General features: G+C 41.1%; 1 protein-coding gene across 1 annotated transcript in view; it reads left to right on the top strand.

The window, feature by feature from the left end:
• LOC109479949 overlaps positions 1–22,821 on the top strand; it is a 28,470-nt gene extending 5,649 nt beyond the window's left edge. Inside the window, exon 2 of the mRNA XM_019782029.1 lies at positions 21,509–22,821. Coding sequence (XP_019637588.1) covers positions 21,548–22,471 — 924 coding nt within the window. The 5' untranslated portion in view covers positions 21,509–21,547 and the 3' untranslated portion in view covers positions 22,472–22,821. The remainder of the gene's footprint in view (positions 1–21,508) is intronic.
• Positions 22,822–23,807: the final 986 nt, after the last annotated feature.

Raw genomic sequence — 23,807 nt, 5'->3', positions numbered from 1 at the left:
CTTCGCGGCCGGCGGCTAGAGATCTATCGCAGCTGCGCCGCAGAGCTGGCCTAGCGATGCACCTCAGAGAATGAAAAGTAGCGGCGGTTTTATCTTCTGCTATAGATATTGCTTACTCAAGCTTGTAGGCGATTTTCTGTCGGAGTCAGGGAAAATCATACAGCGGCTGGATTTCATACCCTTCTTCTTCTTAATAACAAATATAATCCCAAGCCCGCGGGGGAAATATGTTAGCCTTCTCTATCTTTGGTTTTGTATTATGATGCTTCTTTGTAAGGGGAAGCTGTCAAGCCTAAAGAAAATTAAGTTCCTTCTGGAGAGGCATTGAAAGATTACAATTACTTTTACCAAGGGAAGGAGTGCCGAGCTTTTACGGGGTTATAAACTCATACACTCCTGGGGGAAGTGTGTGGTCAACCATGGTTCAACAATAGAGAAGAAAATCAAGAGATTGAAAACTTTCTGTCAGTCAGTGTTGTCGTACATGAACGTATTTTATAGACGCACACTAATCTATTTTTGCTTGCTTTGGAACAATCTGAATGTCTATATTTCTTTATCTATCATAAAAACTACATGTACCTACCCGGTAAATAATGCCAATGTGTTGACTAAAAATTAGCATTATGATTCATATACTTTCTTTGTAACGGCACGTATTTGAACCAAGCGGCGGACGATACCGACTTCGAACCACCTTTGACCCAAGCTTTATGTTTCATTTCCCACGGATCCAGAAAAAGCCCAAAGCACTGGTAGAAAGTCTAGTAAGCTAGTCTTTTGAACGTCTTTCATAATATATCACCTTTTTTGCTTTGGATCGAAACCTTAAACTTGAATCGTAGGGAGGTCCACACAGGAGGTCCACAGTGGACCGTTGCCATGCCAACGTTCATGGCCTGCAACTCTAGATGAAAGTGGATAGGACACAATTCTGGCTGTCTGGACATTTTTCAATACAGCGCCTACTTGTTAAATAGATGAATGGCAGTACCCCCCCCCCAGGGTTGGGTGATAATAGTACGGCTCAACTTCAGGTCTTGTCTGGCGGCGGAGATAGTGATCTGCCCAACACCAAAGAATGCGGATCTTTGCCTGCAGACGAAACCGCAACAAAGGAAGATGAAGATACTCACGAAACTGTCTCGAAATAAGGATGTAGGAATAGACGACGGGTCGGGAATTGTAAGTACTTGTAAGAAAATACGTCTTGCATACTGATGTGGTGGCAAGAAGTCCCACAGGCAGTACTTATGCACCACAGTATTTCTTAACCACCATAAAGTACGGTCAAAGTGAAGTTTTTGTTGAGTCTTTGGAGCAATTTGGAAATGCGTGAAAGCCCAGATGGGAGGTTATCGTGCTTTAGAGCGGGTTTTACAGCACACCATGCGCAGTTGCACCTATATTTTTTCTTCAGTTATCATGGTTGGTAAATGTCCCGCTTTCTTTCAAGATGTAGCTAACTGTTGTTACGTTATGAGTTGATAGCCGATCATTTCCAAACAGTATTTCGACCATTTCACTATACCGGTGAATATGTGAAGCAATTTTACCCGTTAACACGTATTTGAAGTTGATATCCTTTATCTTAGGGTATGTATGTATCCTTATAAGTCTTTAAACGTGAATGTGCAATAGCAATAGCATGTGTGCAGTATTGGCCCTTCTAGTAGAAGTTCTACAACTAGTATCAGCTAACCATAGACTACCTGATCTCCTCCCAATATTTTAGCATGTTTGGGGGTACCTGAAGGGTCTATACTGGGACCTCCTCTTCTGTAAAAGATATATTTATCAGAGGCGGTACCGTCGTGATTGTTTATCAACGATAGTAATATTCTCCTCATGATCAGATCATTTCCTTCTTGTGCTGAAATCAATAGAAAGCAAGCAAACAGCTGTGTACTTTGCTGATGTTTTGCTCTACTCATAAAGGTAGTCGGACACTAGAAAAATTGTAAGCAGGCTCGTTATGATAGTAGTTTTCTCTATGCTTTGATAGTCCTTAAATGCAAATAAATTCAATAGTTATAATTCCACACGTACAAGTGCAAAATATCTACAAACCATTTTAAGAGTAAAAAAATATGCTTGAAACTATGCCAATGCAACGATAACATTGCAATTGGTTTAATGGTATTATGGGTCATTATTGTACAACAACCCTTACGCAATTGATTATTAATGCAGAGTAGACGTGGCATATAAAACAGCGAGAATAATTGTTTCCGCCTTATGATTTGATTTTTATGTATAAAGGCCTCTGGTGGGGTTGCAAATAACAGGCCCGGGTTTCTGGTGAAATAGTGCGTATGTAGGCTATCATTATATCTTAATGACACCTTGGGGTGCGCAGGAAAGGTTACGAGGAAGCACAGAACGTTTCGTTATGTTTTAGCTAAAGTTCCTGTTTATTGTGAAAGAGAGTCGTTACATGGAAAAACACTTCTGTTATTTATCTATTTCGTTATAAGGAATTTTAACTTGTTTGGGGTCCCTCAAGGGTTCGTGCTCGGACCACTCTTAGGGTCAACATGCCTTTGACCAAGGAACAGACACAGTAAATATGTCATGTTTACTCAAGTTTAAAGGAAGCGTATTCAAGCCGTGTTTGACTAGCTTTACGTTGTATCACGTAGCGTCTACCACAGGAACCTAATCCGCTGGTAATGATCCAGTATGTGGTGGTATGACGCATTTTACCTGCAGCGATACAGCAATAGCTAGGAAGAACACACAAATACAGAGGTATAAGTAAATTTAAATCCCAGGTTGCGTAATAGAGCACACTAGGTGAAAGCATACTTACTACAACACTTTTAACGAAAGCTTTATCCCGCGTTGAATCCTCCCAATGCTAAGACAACGTATGGGTCCCTTGTCGTAAGCTGTCTTTTTGGAAGTTTTCCAGTGATAGAAATTTATTGGTTGAAACATTCGAAGGAAGTATCTTTGCTTGGCAAAGACTGACAGTATTCGTTACCGGAATCTACCATCCAGCAAATGGAGTAAGTGTTATGATTGGGAGACTGTGTGTTTACCTTAAATATTTTCTTATATGTTAAACTAACCGTCCGTCTGAGTTTCCACTATGCAGTGGCTCACGTACACATTATAATTTGGTAACATTTCTGTCGACCTTTTCAGACAAAACGAAGCGAATCCTTCTTCAACAGACCCGCCCCAACGTCATATAACAGAACTAACGGCATGTCCCAAGTCGACGGGACAGACAATACAAGTTCATTACCGCACTGAATACCATAATCATAACTCCATTTTTCCGCTACAGATACCATCACTAATAACTGTAGGGGATATTTCATATTTAGTGGCCTCGTATAGGTTTAACTTACAGACGTTTAATGCTTTATAATTTTTTGACACAACGCTATGGCAGAATAATATGTTTCATCCTAGGATCTAGCCTTGATGATTTGCTAGAAAATCCGTTCAGTATGTAATTTCTAAACCTGAACGTGATCAATAAGTACTGAGTTCCGGTGCAATCAAAGCAGTTAAGGTCTGTCAAGTTTGCTTTAATCAATATCTATAAATCATTTACACATTCTTAATAAGATTGCCGTGCAATGGTGAAAGACACATTGCAAGCTTGCTAAATATATGAAATTCTTCAAATAGATTATCTGTCTGTAATGTGTATAACATGTCAGTAATGGCGAATTATCAGAAAAATTTAAACCTATCGATTTAAAAATGCAAGTCATTGCATCTTTCGCTAAGGTTCGTAGCAGTTATGAATGTAACCTTTGACTTTAACTTCTACTGACTATATTCTAAGAATCGCTATTTGCTTTGAGTTGGCTCGTTTGTTTATTTCCATATGATAAAAGAAAAGGATAAAAACGAACATAAACACAACACAAAATATGCTCGGGTAAGATTAAAAAGCCATAACGGCCTATCCGGGATATGCCCTGCGAAACATTAATTTTTGACAAATGATAATAATAGTAATAAATCAAATAGTAATAATGATAGATGACAACAAGTAATCATTAAACAGCTCTAATTAAACCCGGTGTCGTAATACCTTACATAAGGGAACAAAGGCTTAAATTAAGTACAAAACATATCATTAAGTAAATGAACATGAAAGAATAAGGGAAGTGAGGTTTGAATTTGATATCTTGTTAAATTCTAAATCTTAAAAGGTTTCTTTTAAACTTACAAATGAGCTTTCTTTCTTATGATATACAATGTAACTGTAGCATGATAATGTAGACGTGCCTATAGAAAGAAATACTCATATATGAACGTTCCAAGCATACAGTAAGACAGATGGGCGAAATTTCGTATCTAATAAAGGCACAAGAGCAGCCGCTGCAGACAATTACATCGCTTAATTGAAAAGTCACAATGTGATTAATTAGTCAGGCAGATGGCATAATCTCGTGTGTGTAATATGTGCACAGAGACTGATGACGACTCCCAGGGGAGCGCAAGTAATGAGGTCGAAAAACTCCCCGCAAATAGGAACAAGAAAAAGTTTATTGTGACGATACTGTACAAAATAGAAAAAGGAATATGCTGTCTTTCATTGATACAAAAAAGGAATATGCTTTCTTTCATTGATGCAAAAAAAAGGAATATGCTTTCTTTCATTGATGCAAAAAAAGGAATATGCTTTGTTTCATCGATGCATAAAAAAGGGAATATGCTTTCTTTCATTGATGCAAAAAATGTAGGTATGTGTCTGTCATATGCATTGGAGCATAATTAATCCAAAAAAGGTTGGCAGTACGTTGTTTACTTTTAAACAAATATTTGTCGACTTGTTTTCAGGTTGAACACAACAAATATATATCTCTCATACGATGTTTCTTCACTTCATATTTTATGGTAGAGAAGGTTATATATCGTCATAAGCTGGCCCTCAATTTCAACTACAAATTTAAAAAAAGTTATAATGCACATTTCGTCTCTTTCTGATAGGGAACTACAGACAATGTATCAGGGCTAAAATCATTTATCTGATAGATATATTTGTATAGGATTGTGTCGCGTGTCAAAGATGAGCTTTCATCTCCATTGACTACATTGGCAGAGATGATATCTAAGCCAATAGCTCTGCACCAGTCAGTATTAAACCGATGTCTCCTATTTTTTGTACGATATGAGATACATTTGCGAAGATACAAAATTTAACTTTATGAATCTTATAAATATAAAAGATTAGATTGAGAATCTAAAGGATTCGATTAAAGGTGTGGCGCCACTTTGACTGTTTTATGCATATCTCAAAGGATACGTTAAGAACAGACTAAAATAGTCTGATGCACTCTGTTATCATACGTCTTACCATAACGATTACAACTTCTATGAACATATTTTCTCTCCTTGTTTTAACATGGCAACTGATAGAATTCACTCTCAGCTGTATCAGCGCATGTTCCCTCAGATCTACGGCCCTAATGGCTTTTATGGAAGCCCAACAGACTCCAAATTGAATCAGGGCGAATCGAAGCAGGAATAGCTCGTGTGATGGACATTGACACGTGACAAGAGCACCCGAAAACGCGCAAATCCAATAAGAGCAGCCCCGGTGGGGGAAGGGAGACGGCGATAATTGACTTGGCGTGGGCTACTTATCGGCAGGACGGATCTGACGGCTCTGACGAGAGCGTCTTTGCGAATTCTGATAAAATAAAAGCTCCTCCATGATGTACCTTCCGGCCAAAGTTTTGACAGGATCATGATTGCTACATGTATATATATAGCTGAAGCTGTGGGCACTGAGAGTGTGCTTTTTTGACACAGGGAAATCGTGCGCCAAACGAAAGGGTTTTACTCAATGAAGATACATTCCAAGCAATCTTCTCAGAAACAGGTGAACCCATGTTTCTCCCTTTCTCTATTTCCAGAGAAAGGAGAGAATAGCTAGCTCTAATCAGATGTTACTTGTAGCAAGACGCTGCTCAAATATACAAGTCAGTGACAACCGTAGATAACGTCAGCTATGCCTTTGTACCATAAGAAAACGTCAAACATGAGATGGTTGTGCTCTATTTATATCAAGACACATTCCTAGATCAAAGCAATATTTACATCCAAATCCCGTCAAACACGTCCAAGCAATATCATGGCCTTTCCTGTATCTCCGGCTGTCATTTGTCAGAGGATGGGCACTAGCTCTAATCTTACTGCTACCAAAACCGCTCAAAGTCGATAAGTTGCAGATATTTGCAAGAACATAGTGGAAACTATAGATATGTCGTAAGATTCAGCAACTTGTGACGGAAATGAACACTAGATCCTTGTCAGTGGCACATACAGGACATATATATGATTATAACAGGACATATATATGATTATAACATATAACAATCAATTATTGTTTAACAAATTACACATAAGTGATTGCCAAGGCCAACTGTATTATGATTGAGATGCACTGCAAATTTTATGTCTATTCCATAGCATAATGCATCGTAAAGATAGCTATGCAAAAATCATGAAAATGTCATAATCAAATTTTACTGCTTAAGATTTTGATGGCATTTATTTACAGCATTTAAGCGGCAAGCTTGGTAAATAATACTGTAGAAAATGTAAGTAAGCTATGGTATACGATGATACGGTAAAACAAGAAAGGGGAAAGCTTTTTGTTGCAAACTTTCTCGTCTTTCCGTTTCTTTTCACAATGAAGCGTTACACATATTCTTTTTCTGTGTCTACAGTCATCTCACGTCGCCCCCTCTCCAGGGATAAATAATGAACACAGTCTACGCCTACTGCGACTTCATTAACGCTACATTAGATCGCCCCGTTATGAGGACACTCTACACAAGACAAGCTTCGCGCTTAATCCACCATTACAACATAATGCACCGCACAGCTAGACAAATGGCAAACTTTCCTACATGGCGCCTGTTTTGGTGGATATTGTTAGGTGGGGACGATATGATCTTAGTGGACGTTAGACCCGCGTATTTGGACAACCGCTGGCGGATAATCCGGCCACCTAGCCCCGGCGCCGCGGCTCCTGAGCGCCCGGCCGCACCACCAGCAGAAACGTCGGGACAATTTTCCGTGGTGTTCACCAAGTTTGGCCGAGCAGAAATTGGATTCTTGTCTTTTTCTTTCCGCAAATGTATTTTGCCAAGCATAATCTATCACGGGTGACAGGCGTACCGCCGCTGCTAGCGTCCTGTGTAATCATAGCGACACGATAAAGAACTGCCATATGTCTTCATATGCAGCTCCTCCAGTCCGCCGTGTCGCCATCTGGAGTGCAGGGGGCGGGGATTTTCATATTTCGTGCCTGTGTGACGTCAGAAACACACACACAAGTGCAGAACCCCTAATGGAATAAGTTTGGAGTTCGTCGTGCCGGCTTTTACGGTCTTATCGGCCGAATACAGCTTAGATCCGCCAGGGTCTTTAGAATGTACCACTATTTCCTCTTCCAAATCCTTCAGTGGTTCAACTGTTCACAAATGTCATTCAGGTGATTAAACTGACACATTTGTGTATGAATTGATAATTCCTATGTATGCAAATGAATACGACAAAGTTTGAAAGTAACGTAAAGTTCATCTGAGAATAGACAAAAAAAGAATGCTGAGATGGCATATCCCGGATGGTCCAATATCGAGCATTGTTTTATTGCACATAATTGCACATAATCGTTAGTTCCAAATTAAAACATTAACTTGGTTTATCAATTTGCAACCTCTACAGTCCGTGGAAAGCGTTGGTACATCGTAGATATTCTGAGGACCTTATTCATAAAACAAGTCCTAGTTATGTAGATATGTAGTTATGTAGATATGTAGTTATGTAGATATGTCATCCATACCAGAGCCAGAGGCACTCTAACAAGTTCGGGTGAGTGCATTCCCACGGAACCTATAAATTAGTAAGACAAAGTTGCGCGCAGCTTCCCCGACACCGGTTCTATCCTGATTGCCGTCTCCGTGTAATTTTCCCATGTCTAGTCACACCTGTTTCTGCCGCCCTAAGGACCCATCCATCGGGAAGATTAACTCTGCCCTGACACGCCGGGCTCGCTAATACCTCTCCGTTATCGGCGGAGAGAATCTCCAGCGGTAGCGGGTGCATATTGGACCAGTCGTATCGCGTGAGCGAGGACATGGAATACAATCAGGCTCAAAAACATGACTGTAATGCGTTGTTTCACAAATGCTGCGTTGGGTCGTGTATGTGGCGTAATGGCTGAGTGTTCAGAACCAAGAGGTTCCGAGTTCTAATCCTACCACGCCACCGATCTTGTGTCCTTGGGAAAAGCACTTTATATGACTTTCCTCACTTCACTCAGGTGTAAATGAGTTGGTGGTGGCATGAAAATAAGTTGAAAATCTTAAATGTGCCGTCACCATGTCTTGTTATATGAAAACTACTGTGTAAACGTCATTATAAAAGTTCTGTCGGAAACTAAAAGATAAGAACCTTGTAATAAAATTATGAACGCTCACTTTAGGCAACAGTAAGTTCCTTTCAGACAATTGAAGTTCCATTTTGTCCGGTATGCTTTTGAAGCAGTCTCGATCTCAATTACAGATCCATCTTATCGAAATTTTACTCACGATCTCTTAAACTTCTGGCAACAAGTTCTTCTATTCAAACGTTTTCCTTGACGACCCCCTCAGCTGTCGTTTCTCAAGACGCTCGCTCGTGTCTAAGAACATGCGAGAGTTGTTAGTAAGCTCTCATCATGAGTCCGTTGATAAACTTTGATGAATCACTCCTTCCGCCCAAAGTAGTCCACTGACGTCGGACGGAGGTTCATACGGAGATATCATCTTGATGGCAGAATAAATGGGATGTAAATAATGCATGGATGATACGGCCCAGGTTTGGCGGAGGAATACATTTGATGCGTTGGAGAATTTCCTCAGGGAACACTTATCAGAGGAAAATTGATCTTGGGATGTTGTTCTGGGAACTTCATGCTTGAGAACGTCTCCTGAGATTTATCTTCTTCCTTCAAAAACAACGTTAAGAAACACTTCCTTCACTCAATCATGTTAAGTGCGGAAGAGTTTCATATATACCTTCTGACGAATAGTCTTAAAATGATAATGGTTGTAAGAAAACTTTCTGTAGCTATCTTTGGCATCTCAATATGACAAGTAAAACTACGTTAGAATGTCTGTACACGACATCCAGTACATAAAAATGATAAACTGGTAATTTCCTTGGCTTTGCTATTACTAATTATAATAAACTAGGTCTGTGTTAATTCTGACAGATGCATTTTCGTCCAAAGGGGTCTTAGCAGTTTGCATGGGTGACCGTTGAAACTGGATTAGGGGCCTGTGTATTGTTTGATAAACGCACGAGGCCAATTTTGAATGATGTTTGAACTAACGGATTACATGGCTGGAATTCAACACACGCCTGAGAAAACAAACCTATTTGTTAAACTTAGATGTCGTAATGGCACAGCCAGATGTGGAAGGTGTTCTGGTGAAGAATTGTTGTCTTCAGCTGTTCTAGTGCCCCATTTCCACAATGAGAATCGCTGCGAGGGCAACCGATGGACGACCAAGCATCATTGGTCATTAAGATCTTGGAGATCATCGAGATCATTGTACGATCATTGACGGATCGTTGGAAGACCTTGGAGACAATTGACCGCTCACTGGAAGACTGTCAAGAGATTTATGGGCGCTCAACTATCCCTTAGCACTCTCTTCACTGAGGAATCTCCACATAAGCAATGTTCTTTCATTTTCTTTCTTACTGAGCCCCATTAGTTGTCATTACCATTATAGCAGCTGTCATATTAGTTACAAAACAAGTGACCAATACCTATAAACATAAGGGAAGAAGGGATAACTTGACAAGAAAAGGACTTTTCAAGAATGCATATTACACACTGTAAGATCTTACTTTAGTTTCTTCTTTTGCAGTGCACACATTTTACACGCATTGCTGGTCTTCATTGCTTCCGTGTCGACGATTCTCAAGAAAGGGACAGCCATAATGTCAATAATTCATAAAGTTGATATCATGTGCTACTCTACGTCACGTTTAATTGGTCATATATAATCATAGTTAGTGTTATACTTTAGTCTTTTAATGCCTTCGAGGCAGGAATCTCGCCGTTCAGAAAACCGGGCAATATTCATAAAAGACCCTCAAATGATTTAGATGTCCTAATGATGCTTTATCTACAGTAGAGCCAAGACGTATCCAATGTAACATATCAAATTAACATCAAAACGCTATAAAAAGAAATGGCGTCACGTAAAACTGATAAGTGATACAAACGCGACAGGAAGCTTAAGCGATACTTAAAGTAACAGGTTTAAGGAGAAGACCTAAGTAAGCACTGCGTTTTTGCAAGGCAAATGGATTGCATTGGGATAATACTATAAAAGCCGGTAAAATCACTGCTTTGGTAGTGAAATGGCTGGTAGGAAATTATATAAGCACCCCAGCTGGGAGTTAAAGTCACAGTTACTTCCTCGTGAGGCGCACATAAAATGTGGCTGTTGTAATTTCTTTATACTAGCAGTTCGTGGTACGAATATGATTTAAGATCTTCCGGGACGAAACGTTATTTCAAGTGGTAATTCAGAAACCTCCTGAAGTTATTGCACCGGTTTGCATTCATGAAACGTAACATCAAGTGACATCACAGGGTAAGATTACGAAATAGATAATCGGTGATTTTCAGCATTCTGGTGATCCGTTTGCGTCTCGATCTGGCTGTCAAAGACGCATATCTGGTTGATCAAGAACCCGCGTTTGCAAAGGTTTTCACCACCACGAAATGTGCGATAACCATCAGAAGGGCGTTTGACCACAACTTCTACTACTACATCCCTACTCAATGAGTTGAAGCTAGTATTAAGTTTTTCTTCCATGCATTCCAGAAGTTTCTGTCATGCATCACTTCTGTTAGTTCTTTTCCCCTTAATCCAGTGTCAGTCTCGATAAGGTTCTTTAGTGTAGTGTATGGACGACCTCTTCTTCTTCTAGAGACTTTCTGTAGACTGGTTTACATGGCGAGAAGCCCTACGTCGCTTGACTTCAGGGGATATTGGCGTTGACCACATCCTTATTGTCCAATACGTTTGATTTCAAGGAAATACCTTCGGGCACAATCTAAAAAGAAGAAAACAAAATCCCAGCCCTCATTTTTTATGCTGAAACCACAAACACAACTTTTTAAAATAATTTTCCAATACTTAATCCGAACACTGACGTCGTTGCAGAGTCAATATGATCAGCACATTGTAGCGAGGATTAGGGGATTAACCTATTGAATACGGGCAATCTTCCATGAGCTTACAGGTGTTTAATCAAATATACAACTAGATTATTCCCAATATCGTACATCCCACTGTGTTCTTGTCGTACCTGAAAATTCTTTCGTCACAACAAATATTTTTGTGTTTTGTTATTTTAGGAGTTTGGAGCACCTACTTGCATCGAAATGGAGAGGGTGTCTTTGAATCGTAAATTTGTACTCGGTACGGGAGTCTGCCACGTTGTTCTTGTTTATTGATCCTGACGACATAATGATCGTTCGTCTGAGAATACAGATTATCATGCCGTCAGTGGCATTAGTTTCAGGAATACCACTGAGAGTAGGAGAATATCTAAGGCTTACTGGGTGTAGAATGATATGATTTTAATATTCCTCTGACACTCTGTCAGCCTTCAGTTCCATTCTTAGCCGTCTAAGACGACTATCTTCAGCATTGGGTACAATGCCCTTACACCATCCCTATGCATTCTAATATACACCCTAAGAGGCGTTGAAAGGAGACCTAAATGTTCAGTGAAAATGTGCCTGTGGAAAACGTCATTACAATCCCAGAAAAGACGGTTGGCTGCCCTTTGTTAAGACTGGAGCCTCTCCCACAAGCTGCTCCGATTCACGCCTTCCTGTAATTCAATTTGCGCGGATTAAGTGTTTTCCTCTGCAGACCTCCGTGCTGAAACGGGAGCCATCAGGAGCCTGACCCTGGTGTCGGCACCCGCGGCCGGCCGCCCGCAGCAGACGACAGGCGGTGCCGCTGCCGTGTGGGTAATGGCTTTAGTGAATTAACGCATGTCTTCCGCTCATTTCCTCCCCCGTGAAACGTGTTGTGGAAATGAATCGAGCGACCCGGGCCACCCTTATCTCTGTACGCGCTAACCTCGCCACACTATGAAATGCCGCGCAGCTATAGAACGTCGTCGCCGTGAATTATTCATTTATCGCTGGCACAGAAGAAAGGAAAGTTATTGCCGCGCGCGATCGAAAGCGGGTACTCAGCGAAAAGAGGAAATTACAGGGTTATTTGCGGTTTTTACACCTACCAACAGAGTCGTTAATGAGGTTGGAATGATGAGTGAATGTTGCACGGTCGAGGCAGTTCAGTTTTTAAAAGTTCATAAAATTAGTCCAAGCAACCAAAACATGTTCTACAAGGCTTTACGCTTGTTTCTTCAACGTGGTAAGCAAACATGTCATCACGTCTCCATCTATGCAACACGCATTATCTTATCTTCTTCAGTAGAATGTTCTCTCTAAAAGCAGAAATGGTACAGTTCTAGATTCGCTATCCATCCTTCCTATTGAGATAAAATACGACAAATCAAATTATGTTACGACGGGGCAAAATGACCCCACAGTGCCTGCACCACAACCCCTACTCTGCGTTGAAAGCCACAGCTAAAAGTCCTTTCGATAACTACATGAAATATGGATTGCATTTTAGTGGCATGTCTGAGGCAGAACTGTCTCTGCGGTACACTAAACACACCGTGAAGTGAACGGCCGGAGATTTGTAGTGCTTCCCAGAACAACCATGTAAGACGACCTAAGCGATGCCCCCAGTATCGCCTCACCAATAGAACCAACCTAGAATGATGCAGTCAATTGCCCTGATTGTAGAGGTTGTGGAGTGGAACAACACCATGTGGTACTATTGTGGATACGCATTGTTGAAAAGCAATTAGCAGTCGAATGCTGTGTTACGGTTGCATACGCAGAGGCTAAGAGAGGCTGTGCCCAAGAATCTAAAACGCAACATGGCTCAACTGAGACGTTGAATGGAGGTAATTTATATTCATTCATCCTCTGGTCCAGTCTAGTGCGCTCTGATGGTCGCCAGCCCACAAACCATGGAGTGGACATGATGGTGGATTACAGGTAGCAGAGAAAGACCACAGGATTTCCTTACAAGTTTGTAGCTGTTACGAAATGTTCACAGAAATGCGTAGAAGTTAGAATATAACATTAGACTCAATCCAAAAACAATGGCATGTAACCTTCTAAGATCTAGAGTTGTCTTTGACTTCATATTTTTTGCCTATGATAAACGCTACCGATCTAATACTATTTTCGTATTTTCGAATTTGTAAATACATCAGGGTTTTCTTTTATAGCCAGGTGATTCCACAATTTATGGATCTATAACTTCATTATCGGAATTTTCCGACTGTCTCGTCATTCTTGATTGCATACATATTCAGTACAACTTACAAACGAAAGAAATGTACAAGATTCCCAGATGCAAATTGCTTAAGCCTCCTGCATTGCAACATTTTAATGAGACCTTGTAGTTTAAACCCTAGAAATTGATATTAATGCTTCAAATCTTCGTTACGTAAGGGTGGCAATGGAATAAGCATATCTAACGGAAGTGAAAAGATTATGAATACTTCTATGGTCTGCTGGTCTAAGCTGTATTTGCTATCACAGTAACTAGTACAAACCTCCTACTATTTTGTAATTTCATTAGGTATGGATTAAGCTGACTCCGGGAGATCCCGCGGGATTGTGTTGATTGTGATTGATAGTAGGGTCAGCTCATTTGTTTCTAGTCCACTAATCCAAAATAAGCAATGACAACAGATACTAATTTCTTGAGGCATTTCTATTTGTAGGTTCATTATACAGAGATAGATCGATGATGATGATGAAGAGATCAAGCAAATTCTTTAGAACAGTATTGATGATTGTAAGTTTGTCAACTCCTTAGTTCAGTTGTAGATTTCCGCCCTTGTAATGGGCTTTAATCCTGTGTTATTTTCTTCGTCATTGTAGTTGATCACTTCAACTAAACTTATCTAAATATGATTTTTATTCTTTGGCAAGGGAACTAACTAATGGATATCTTTTATGTCATTATCAGTGGTATACGAGATATACCGAATACAAATGATAAAATGCTTAAGTTGTATCATTTGTATTTGTCATAGCTATACATCTTAAAAGCATTGCACTTTATAAGAATATATTTTGTTTCGATCAGACTTCGTAATTATGGATGTGTAGTACTTACTACCTCCACAGTTTAGTTTCATACCATACATGTAGGTTCATAACCAAAAAATATTGCACAGACAAAAGAATCATATGCACAGACAACAGTAACAATATCGCACACTGTAGCACTGATAACTTGCAGTATCGGAAAAAAAGTAATTCCATACCTACTGACCCTACTGTCAGGACTGAAACCGGAAACACAACATTTTTTCCTAGGCCTCAACCTCTTTCCAAGACTGATCGATGTGTTAAACCCATGTGTATGGAAGGTACCTGAAACTTAATCTCATGACGTCAACTTCATCCTTATCCCCTGTGGATAACTAAGAAGTTCAAGGTGGTTGCTGCAAAAAGCAACTTAATGTTTAATGTGCAAAGTGTACATCGTGTTAGGGCGCAACGGTTCAGATAGCCCAACCAAATAAAAGAATCACAGGCAGGGAGAGTTGTCGAATAATCGAATTCACGTCGTTTTGAATTTACAACGCTATTATTTCCCGTGCCAAATGTTGTCCAACTCACTTTCATGCCAGCAAATGATAGTTCTCCGTTACCTCGAGCGTGAACCACGAAGCAATGTATCGTATAAATCAAGCTTTTAAACATACATAACAGCGCGTTTTTCTGTGTTACAAGGATGTGAGTAATTCACAGGACCATATTCAGCAGTTCTTTATGAAGTTTTTTTCCGCCTTTTTTGTAATCTTTAACCACGAATAGAAAAGGCTGTGAGTTTGCAGACAAAGATAACACACACCGGATCCCCAGGGATAGGAAACATATCGACTTATAATATCGGTAGGCAATTCAAGTACATCCGTAATAAGCTGCACACGCCGTTTCCAGGGCCATATGGGTGTTGTTTATTGCTTGATATGGAAACGCTTGTGCCAAACGTTTCAAACTGACATAACAGCATGTAGAGCCGCAACAGTAATGACTTACGTTTACTGTGTAGTGTTACTGTGTAGTGTTTTACACAGTATGCCTCCTGGAGTATGTCTTTTTGGGTTGATTAGCAGCTCAGGCAACTATTATACCTTTACATGTTTTAGTTCCCACAACTTGTTTTAGTTTCTATGTTAATCTATTACGCCATTTTCATCCACTGCGGGTAGGTTCATCATTCAACAGCTCTCAGTTAGTTACACTATATCACTGTTGACGGCATTTTTATTCCATATGTGATAGAATAAAACATGCGACATAATCTTACATTGAAATATTCATAATATCACATGTATATACGCAATGCTGCCCTTTGTGTCTGTGCACTGGAATTCTATGTTCCAGATTGCTTCCAGATCTCTGTAGTTATATTTAGTAGTTTTAAATTTGTGCAGGGGGCACTTTGGGTCAATATAGTGGACCCGTGGTTCTTTAAACCCTTAGATTCTTTGAGAAAATAATTGGTACGGAATGGCCTGCCAGCGAGGCGTGAGGCGCCTCAGAAGTGTCATTTTGCCGATAGAAGCCGCCCGGGGACCCGTGCCGCCGCTAGCCCCGGGTCAATACGTTGTATTAGCGTAGTTTGTGACCCTCATAGGACTCGTTACTCGGTTTGTTGGGATGCTTGCGAGGCGAGGCTAAGCCTGGTGTAGCGTTAGGAAAACAGCATCCAAACATGAAATGACTATCTTGTCCAAAGATTCGGCTCAATGATGCCGCCACTGGCAAACCCTAGCGCTGACACGCCCTGTCTGACCATAGTAGTGTGACGTAGCTTTATTACATAGCATAATAAAACAATTATTTATTATTGTATGTGCTGTTTCTACAACATTCTCTCTGATGTTTAAAACATCTTTACCTTTCATGCCATTGCAGACTTTTGCGGGTACAAAATCACACGTACACTTGGTATGACAACGATGATAATTATGATCGTATGAGTTGCCCAGAGGATGCTTTTGCTACGTACGTGAAAGGAAACGGCAGGAAAAGAAGAAAAGCATAACCAGAGTATTTATATAACATTTACATTAAATGTCACAAGAGGCACCCAACTATCTACAAACCTATAATGTTATCGACAATGCAATTGGGGCAAGCATCAACCATGTAGTCTATGGAAGGAGAGCCATTACAGTCCATTCGGTGGAAATACATTTGTGATTGCCTCTCCACGAGACTCTAAGGGCACATCTTATTGTACCTATGCGTGTCTTGATAAGCTAGGTTAATCAAGTAAAGCGATTTACGTCTGTTTGAGTAGCTCATGTGGAAGAGGGAGGGGCGGAATGTTGGGTTCAATGAATTTTGTGACGATGCCTGTCCGTAACAAAAGGTTTGTCCGCTGTGAGGAGAATTTCGAGACGTGTGTAATCATGAAGACACGTCAGCAGCTTTTCACATCGTCTTCTTTAAGCAGCAGACTTTAAGGTCAGATGACAGTGAACACAATACTGCCATCCTGGTGTATACTGCTGCTGATCCTACAACATGCCACAACTAGTCTTTTGTGATAAGGCACTGATAGCATTATGCATACTCGTATCTCCCCAAAGCAGCCAGACAAGTGCATACAGGACTGGGCCGGCTGATTCACTTGAACACATTTTACATGCAAACCCCTTGAAGCGAACAGAGGCAACAACAATGCTAAGGCCAGAGAGGGGGGAGCTGCAACTGCGCCCGTTGTGTCCGTCAGCCTTCTCTGTTCAACTGTCATCATTTCTGAAAAAAAACGTGCACATCCAGAATCGGCCTGCACATTCATGTATGTTAACTCTCACACCCACTACAGTACTAGAAAGCCAACTCGTGACTGTGCTCTCTCAAATACATAGCCATCAGGACTGGAAGCATACATGTAGCTTTGTAACAGAGGCCCTGAGCAGGGCAACAGTGATTAGATGTGTAGAAGTAGAGTGATAGTAGCCGCCGGCAACTGTCTCCACAAGCTCTTGTTCTTGGTAACATCCATCATGATCGTTTATCTACAGTACTAGTGAATGCTGGCTGTGCCTTTGAGCGCCACTTGCCTTGCTGATGATGCGAAAGCTACATGTACGCCTTTGGTGTACATGTCTGCGGTCAACATTATTTCAGTAGTTGCCTTTACCCGCAACGTGCCAATGCACCAATACATTATCACCCGTTACCAGTTTGTGTAAGGTATTTTAAACGCTCAATCCACACAAAAATCTTGGAATCAACTTGGAATGAGAGGCGGCGTTGACACCTTATGACAAGAACCTTATTCCATGTTCGGATTGTAGTTACGCATTCGGTGGAGGTGGTCCTAAAACAATAAACATTTTGGACATGTTGCGTGGGCGTGTCAAATGCGTTTTACTCTGCGATATCTTATATTTTTCTAAGTCTACTTCATCCTTCATCCTTTCTTGCAAGGTCGCCCTTTTTCTGACGGAATTTTCGAACACCTTATTAAGGCAAGGAAACTTAATTAAGGTTAAGACGTAATGACTTATCTCGGTAAATAAAGGCTATCGGCCTGATCGATGTGTCTAGGGGATCATGATGGATTGGGTTGTGGTAATCCATCTTGTACACAGGCTCATTGAAACGGCTTTCGGAGCAGCGGGTCGACTTCCAGCGGAATCAATCATGGCTGTCTTTGGAATGGACTCCCTACTAGTACTGGCACTGTTTTACAAACTGTCTGGTGGCTGCCACTTCCAGCTCATATAAATGGCTTAGGAATTCATTCGACGTCTGACTGTGTGTACGTGGATTGTAGTTAACCACACTGTTTTCTGAAGGGTTTGGAGAGTTCAAATCATAGCCTGTGCTTAATTTCATTTACTAAATCTTTTTGGTGTGGCTACATGGCACCTGAAATGGCTGTACATGTGAGAACGTGGTCCACTGTTCCTGTTAGTTGTCATAAGGACTTATAGAATGGCCTGCCCTGGTTACAACAAGTGGGAGGATTGATTGCATGCAGTACGTGGACTGGAATACATCCATGTAACGTTATATGTTTCCGAGTCTCTGTATAATGTCCTTGATATAAGTCATAACCTCATGTTGCAGAGACTACTCTGCCACTGTAGTTTTGTGCATGCAAGCAAAGTTGTATTGACAATGAACGATCCTCCTCTTTCAATAATGTTGCCCTGTGGGTTAGCTCATACAAGACGCCCGCTATAACCGTGAGTATAAATTGTTGCTTGTCAGAATTGATGCCTCAAAAATCAGCATCGTGCCAACTGCAGATACAATATGCTGCCCCAAACTATCATTTAATCTATAGGTTGAGCTTGAGTATTTACTTCTTATTGTTTATTGTTTATTTGCACATAAAAACAAATTATCATATTGTAAATGCTAAGTAGGATATGCAGGGCAAACCAGAATCCTTCAAGTTTTATCAAGAGCTTTCCTCTATTAAAAATACGACTAATTACTTAAAGTCATGATAATTACTGATCATTATAACACATATGAATAAGATCAAACGAAAGAAAAAAGTAAATCATATTATAGATACGTAAGAAAACAACAGACTATCTAACCAAAATTGTTACAATCAAATGACACATCAAACTTCACAGCAATGAAAGAAAATCAAATTTCATAAATCAAAACCTCTAACAACGATCAGCTTAGAGATCTGCTCATTCGAGTACCTTGTGCAGATCTAACGTGCGGCGCGACTTCCCTATTCCGATGATATGTCAACTCTTACCGCGGCCTCTCCGGGTCATCCCTCGGGCGCGAATTGGAGCTGACCCGAGGGATGGAAACAGTTGTCTCGGGGAGATTGGGGGCAATCGATCTGTTCTTATCCGGGCTCGGCTTTCTGATGAAACCTGTCACATCAAACGGCACTACTGACCCGGCAGCAGTTATAGCCATCCGGGGGAGGCACACCGCTCAGCCACAGGACATCTTAAAAATCCTGCACCTAATAGGTTAGGACAGTTTGAATAGTGCTTGGGTTCAATGTAATAGCTACCAATTGAGCTTTGGCTCGACTCATATCTCTTAACAATTATGGTTGGTACTGCCAGTCCTCTACGGGCAGACTAGATCGTGGGCACTGTGCGGCATCCAGCTCAGGTGGTGAACTAGTAGGGAAACGGGCACACAGTAAAACCACTACAGGTGCAATATACATATACAATGTCATAAACGATGCATAATGCATTTTGATCTATTAGTTTTGAAGTCATTTGATTCGTTACACTGAAGAATTCATAGCTTGGGCATCAGCAAATCTTTTTCATAAACGCAGAAATTGCACCTATTAAGTACATACAAATAGCAGCACACAAATATACATTTATGCACGTATACAGAGAGACACACTAATACTAAAGATACAATTAGCCTATCTCGTGTAAGCTTCTGTAACGTATGTCAGTTTTTGTTAGATATGTTGCTGTAACAAGCTAACAGGTGACATCAATGCAGTTTTGTGACCAGTAGTGTTGTATTCCAAATCGTATCATTCTATCGTCATCTCTTTCAATACCCTATAGCACATGCCCACCCGCTCCTGAAACATCTAGTATTCGCATAGCTAGTCCCTGCACATGGCTATTCCGATGATTTTTCTTGTTGTTGAGACAAAATTACTGGGACAAGTTGTCAAGTCCGATACAGCGTCTCTCACATGACAAATAGGGTTTTTTCCCTGTAGAGCGCTGAAATATCTCTAGCGTCAACGCTTGCGTAGCGAAGGCTTGCGAATGGTACGGAAGCTTGCTACAGCTAAGCCATGGGGGCAGAGACTTTCAATGCTAAAGGATGTTGGCATGCTATCATGTCTGTGCAGCACTGTGCTGGGATTTGGGAAATTGTCGTGGATAGTGGAAGCCAGCGGGAGGTAGCGGATATACCCGGAACTGCAGGGACTAATTCAACACCCCTTCGATGTGAACAGGGGACACATTATATGTTGGGTTTAGGACAAGGAATTAATAAAAGGTTTCAACATGGTTGGTCTACACTTAACGAAGTCTTGATTCATTTACCAGTTTTCAAGAAAAACACTGAAACTGCAGGGAGTTTTTTAAAGATATAACACCATATTGTAACTAGAAAATTTGGCGAAAACTTCAACGCATATGTTCATGGAAGATTTGAGCAATCTGATTCCACTGCCTGAATACGTTAAAGTTTTGATATCAAGCACAGGGTTGTCATTTTTCCGTTGCAAAAGCAAAAAAATCGATTTTATGTATAGGACGAGCTTTTGCATCTAGCCACGGTAACAATTTCTCTTTTAGATTGATTTTTTCATCAACTTTATTGACAATATCAGTCTACTAATCACTTTCCCACCATTATCATTATAGGTGCTCATCCCTTACATTGAGCCTGAGCTAAAGATGTCAGTATCTGTTACCAATAACGCTATCTGTTACGCTAATGTGTGACAAGCAATTTGCACGTAGAAATGCGTATATTACGGGCTTTACATCTCCTTCGTGTAGACTATATCGTTGTGTTTATGGACATATCATCTAAAACCCGTCAACTATTTCACGACTCCATTCTATTATGTCTCTACAATGACCCATTTGTGCTCTGCACAGGATAAAGATAAGACAACACGATGATATCTTAATACCATGTGAGAAATTGTGAAACTGCGTAACACGATGAAAATTTCATACTACCGAGACAGGTACATCAGTCACCCTCTATCGCTCGATAACATACATGACGAGAGAAAACACAGCTCTTCAACAAAGCGCTTCTCTTTACTCCAGTCTTTGCAGTGCTTTTAGCAAATGTCACGTCCGTCTGCAAGTAAGAAAACCATATTCGAGTGATTTATATAAAACTAAACCTTCAACGATGTGCTTCCATATTTCTTGATAACAGTATCACGTTGGATATAGTATGATCTGGTAGCATTTAGCCATCATACATTCTTCTCTATATCTATGGATTTCAGCTGGGCAGTTAGCCATGCAGGTATCATGTTGTCTATCTAGTTAAAGCACCGGCAAGCTATCCTCATTTCAATCAATAGAAGATACCGCGCATATAATATTTCATGAGAGCATTATGACACTCGCTAGGCTCCCTCGGTCACGTGCCACCAGTTATAGTTTATGAATTTGACATTCGCTTTTTTTACAGTGGAGCCGAACTGGACAGATGGCAGCTGAAATATTAGGTTGATGGAACTTAGCGGGATCATTCGGGATATGATGCTAAAGTACTCCATCAATTATGCATCGATTTGGCAAAATCCCACGAGAGTGCGTTTCAAATGGCACGGGGGTGAAATGACCTGTGTTGATGTACTTTATATTTCCGCAGGACTCCCGTAGCGAGGCCTGGCGGACGCCGCGGCTGAGGATGGGGCGGCTGAAGTTCGGGGCGGTCTGGCGGTGTCTGGCCGCCATCTTGTTTCTCCTGGAACAACTTCCCGTCTGCTCGCCGGAAGTCGACGAAGCGGACGGATACGGAAGTGGAAGTGACCCCGATAGAACCTTCGTTGTGGTCAGGCGCCATCGTAGTAGTAGTAACAACAACAACAATAACTTGGACGATGAGCACTACGAATCTTCGGCGGGAAGCGGCGCCGATTCGATAGAAGACTCCTACATCATCAGTCCTCTCCAGTTCAGCCCTAGTGCGGCCGCGCCCTTCACTCCTAGTGACGTCACAAGTAACGGTTCTGACTTGTTCTTCGCTCCTATCGTCATCGAGAGGATGACCGAACCTCCATCAGAATTGCTCTCCAGAACAAGACGGACGTCTTTGATACCAGACGTTGGGGCGGAAAAGGAGTACTTTTTCAGGAGAGACTTCCCGCCCACCGCGTCGGAGGAAGTCGAACAATCTTGGTACGCGGATTACGAATACGAAGACGGCGAAATGCCGCAGAACGACGAACCGTACAAACCTGGGACGCCGGAAGAGGACGTCCACATCGTCAGCTGCCAAATGGACGTTGCATGCAACCCTAACGACCCTCTCGCGAAGTGCACCTGCAAAAATCAGATCGAGGCGTTCGGGGAGGCCCGCTGCATCATACCGAAAGCGCGCGTCAGCCATATATCCATGGCCAACTCGGGGAAAATGAACGTGTTCTGTGTAGGGGTGACCCTGACCCCGCCTGACTCTGACAGCGATTACGAGATGCAGACCAGGTGTAAATACTACGGAGGCAACAACGAGAAGTACAAGGTCTACGTCACCAAGAAAGTTGAGTTGGACGAATTGTCGGCGACCGAAAAAGTCAGATACCGGGCCTGTCTGGAGCCCCTAAAGGACTGAAACAAGCCCAACTCTGTGAGTGTAGATATTGTAGTTCTTTTGCAGGACTTCCGTAAAGTTAGAGCTCAAATGTCTTGTAACATAAGGTGACGATACAACACCCTGTCATCTGTCCTTCGAACCTGATGATGATAAACTTTTTGCTCAAGGCAGTTCTCAAAGCCAAACCAGGGACTAAACTAAAAAGATTGAAGTTAAAATACTTCATAAATTGGACCAACTGATACCTGTAAATGCCATTCACCACTCGTCTGTTTAATGAAAAGAATGTGATGTCATCTTCAAATGCATGGCGTCACGGGGACGACCTAGCTAGGCCCCAGTTCAACAGGATAGAGACCGTTGGGAAACCGTTATTAGGCAACCAAAATTTATTGATCATTCAAACCTTTTATTGACAATTCATTCAGAAGGCCAGTGGCGATTAATAAGAACTAACTGAAAGATTGACAACATTGACTGAGAGATCTATCAAATGTTTGGACGCCCAACCGTCTTGCATCTATGACTTTACATGTGAATCTCCCCACCACTTTTTCTTTAGAAACTTTGCATCACGTCCAACCGTCTCGCAAGTTTCATGTGACTAATTGACAACTAATTCTGGAGCTTTCGGCATTACAATGATTACATAAAATTACAACTGAAAATACATTTCTGTCATAATGAATTAAAAACAAGTGCAGTCGTTGTCACCTCAAACAGGGAAAACATCAACGAAAAACCGAATCAGCCGACATAGGGAGGCCATAAGAGATATTCTAGCAGCTGAGGTTGATGTATTGCTATTTACGAATGCAGTAATGTCATTCTGAGAGACCAATGAAATGAGAGATCCTGATATATCCTGATATAGAAAATTTGGCATTTTGAATGGAGCTGTTGATAGAAAAGCAATTCAATGTATGTTTTAAATTGTGGTATAAAGAGTTTGACAAAGTTACAAGCCTAGTCGTGAATTCTTTGTTGAGTTCTCTTTGTCACAACAACCTGAGGTCACGTGTCCACAGTATTTGGGTCAGATAGCTGAGGAAGACTGAGTGATTCAGTCGAAAATTTCTGGTGAGTCAAATTTTGAGTTGGAGAACAGTTTAAGTTTTTCATAATGTAATTTACCAACTCAGATGAACTTTCATGCTAACCTGAGGTCTAGGTCATTGTAAACAATGGGTTAGGTGTGGGAACACTTAGACACAGGTTATTGCCAGATATGTACTAGGAAGTGTGTTCGACAGGGTTGCATCGGCGGATTTCTAACAATCTTTTCATTGACTGGACTGGTTGATGTGTAGAGATAGGGAACATCAAGTTTTGTTTAGGAAAAGGGGCGTTGTTT

The sequence above is a fragment of the Branchiostoma belcheri genome, unplaced genomic scaffold (assembly GCF_001625305.1).
Source record: "Branchiostoma belcheri isolate BF01 breed outbred unplaced genomic scaffold, Haploidv18h27 scaffold5, whole genome shotgun sequence".
NCBI classification, from domain to species: domain Eukaryota; kingdom Metazoa; phylum Chordata; class Leptocardii; order Amphioxiformes; family Branchiostomatidae; genus Branchiostoma; species Branchiostoma belcheri.
This window is presented reverse-complemented; position numbering and strand designations above follow the sequence as displayed.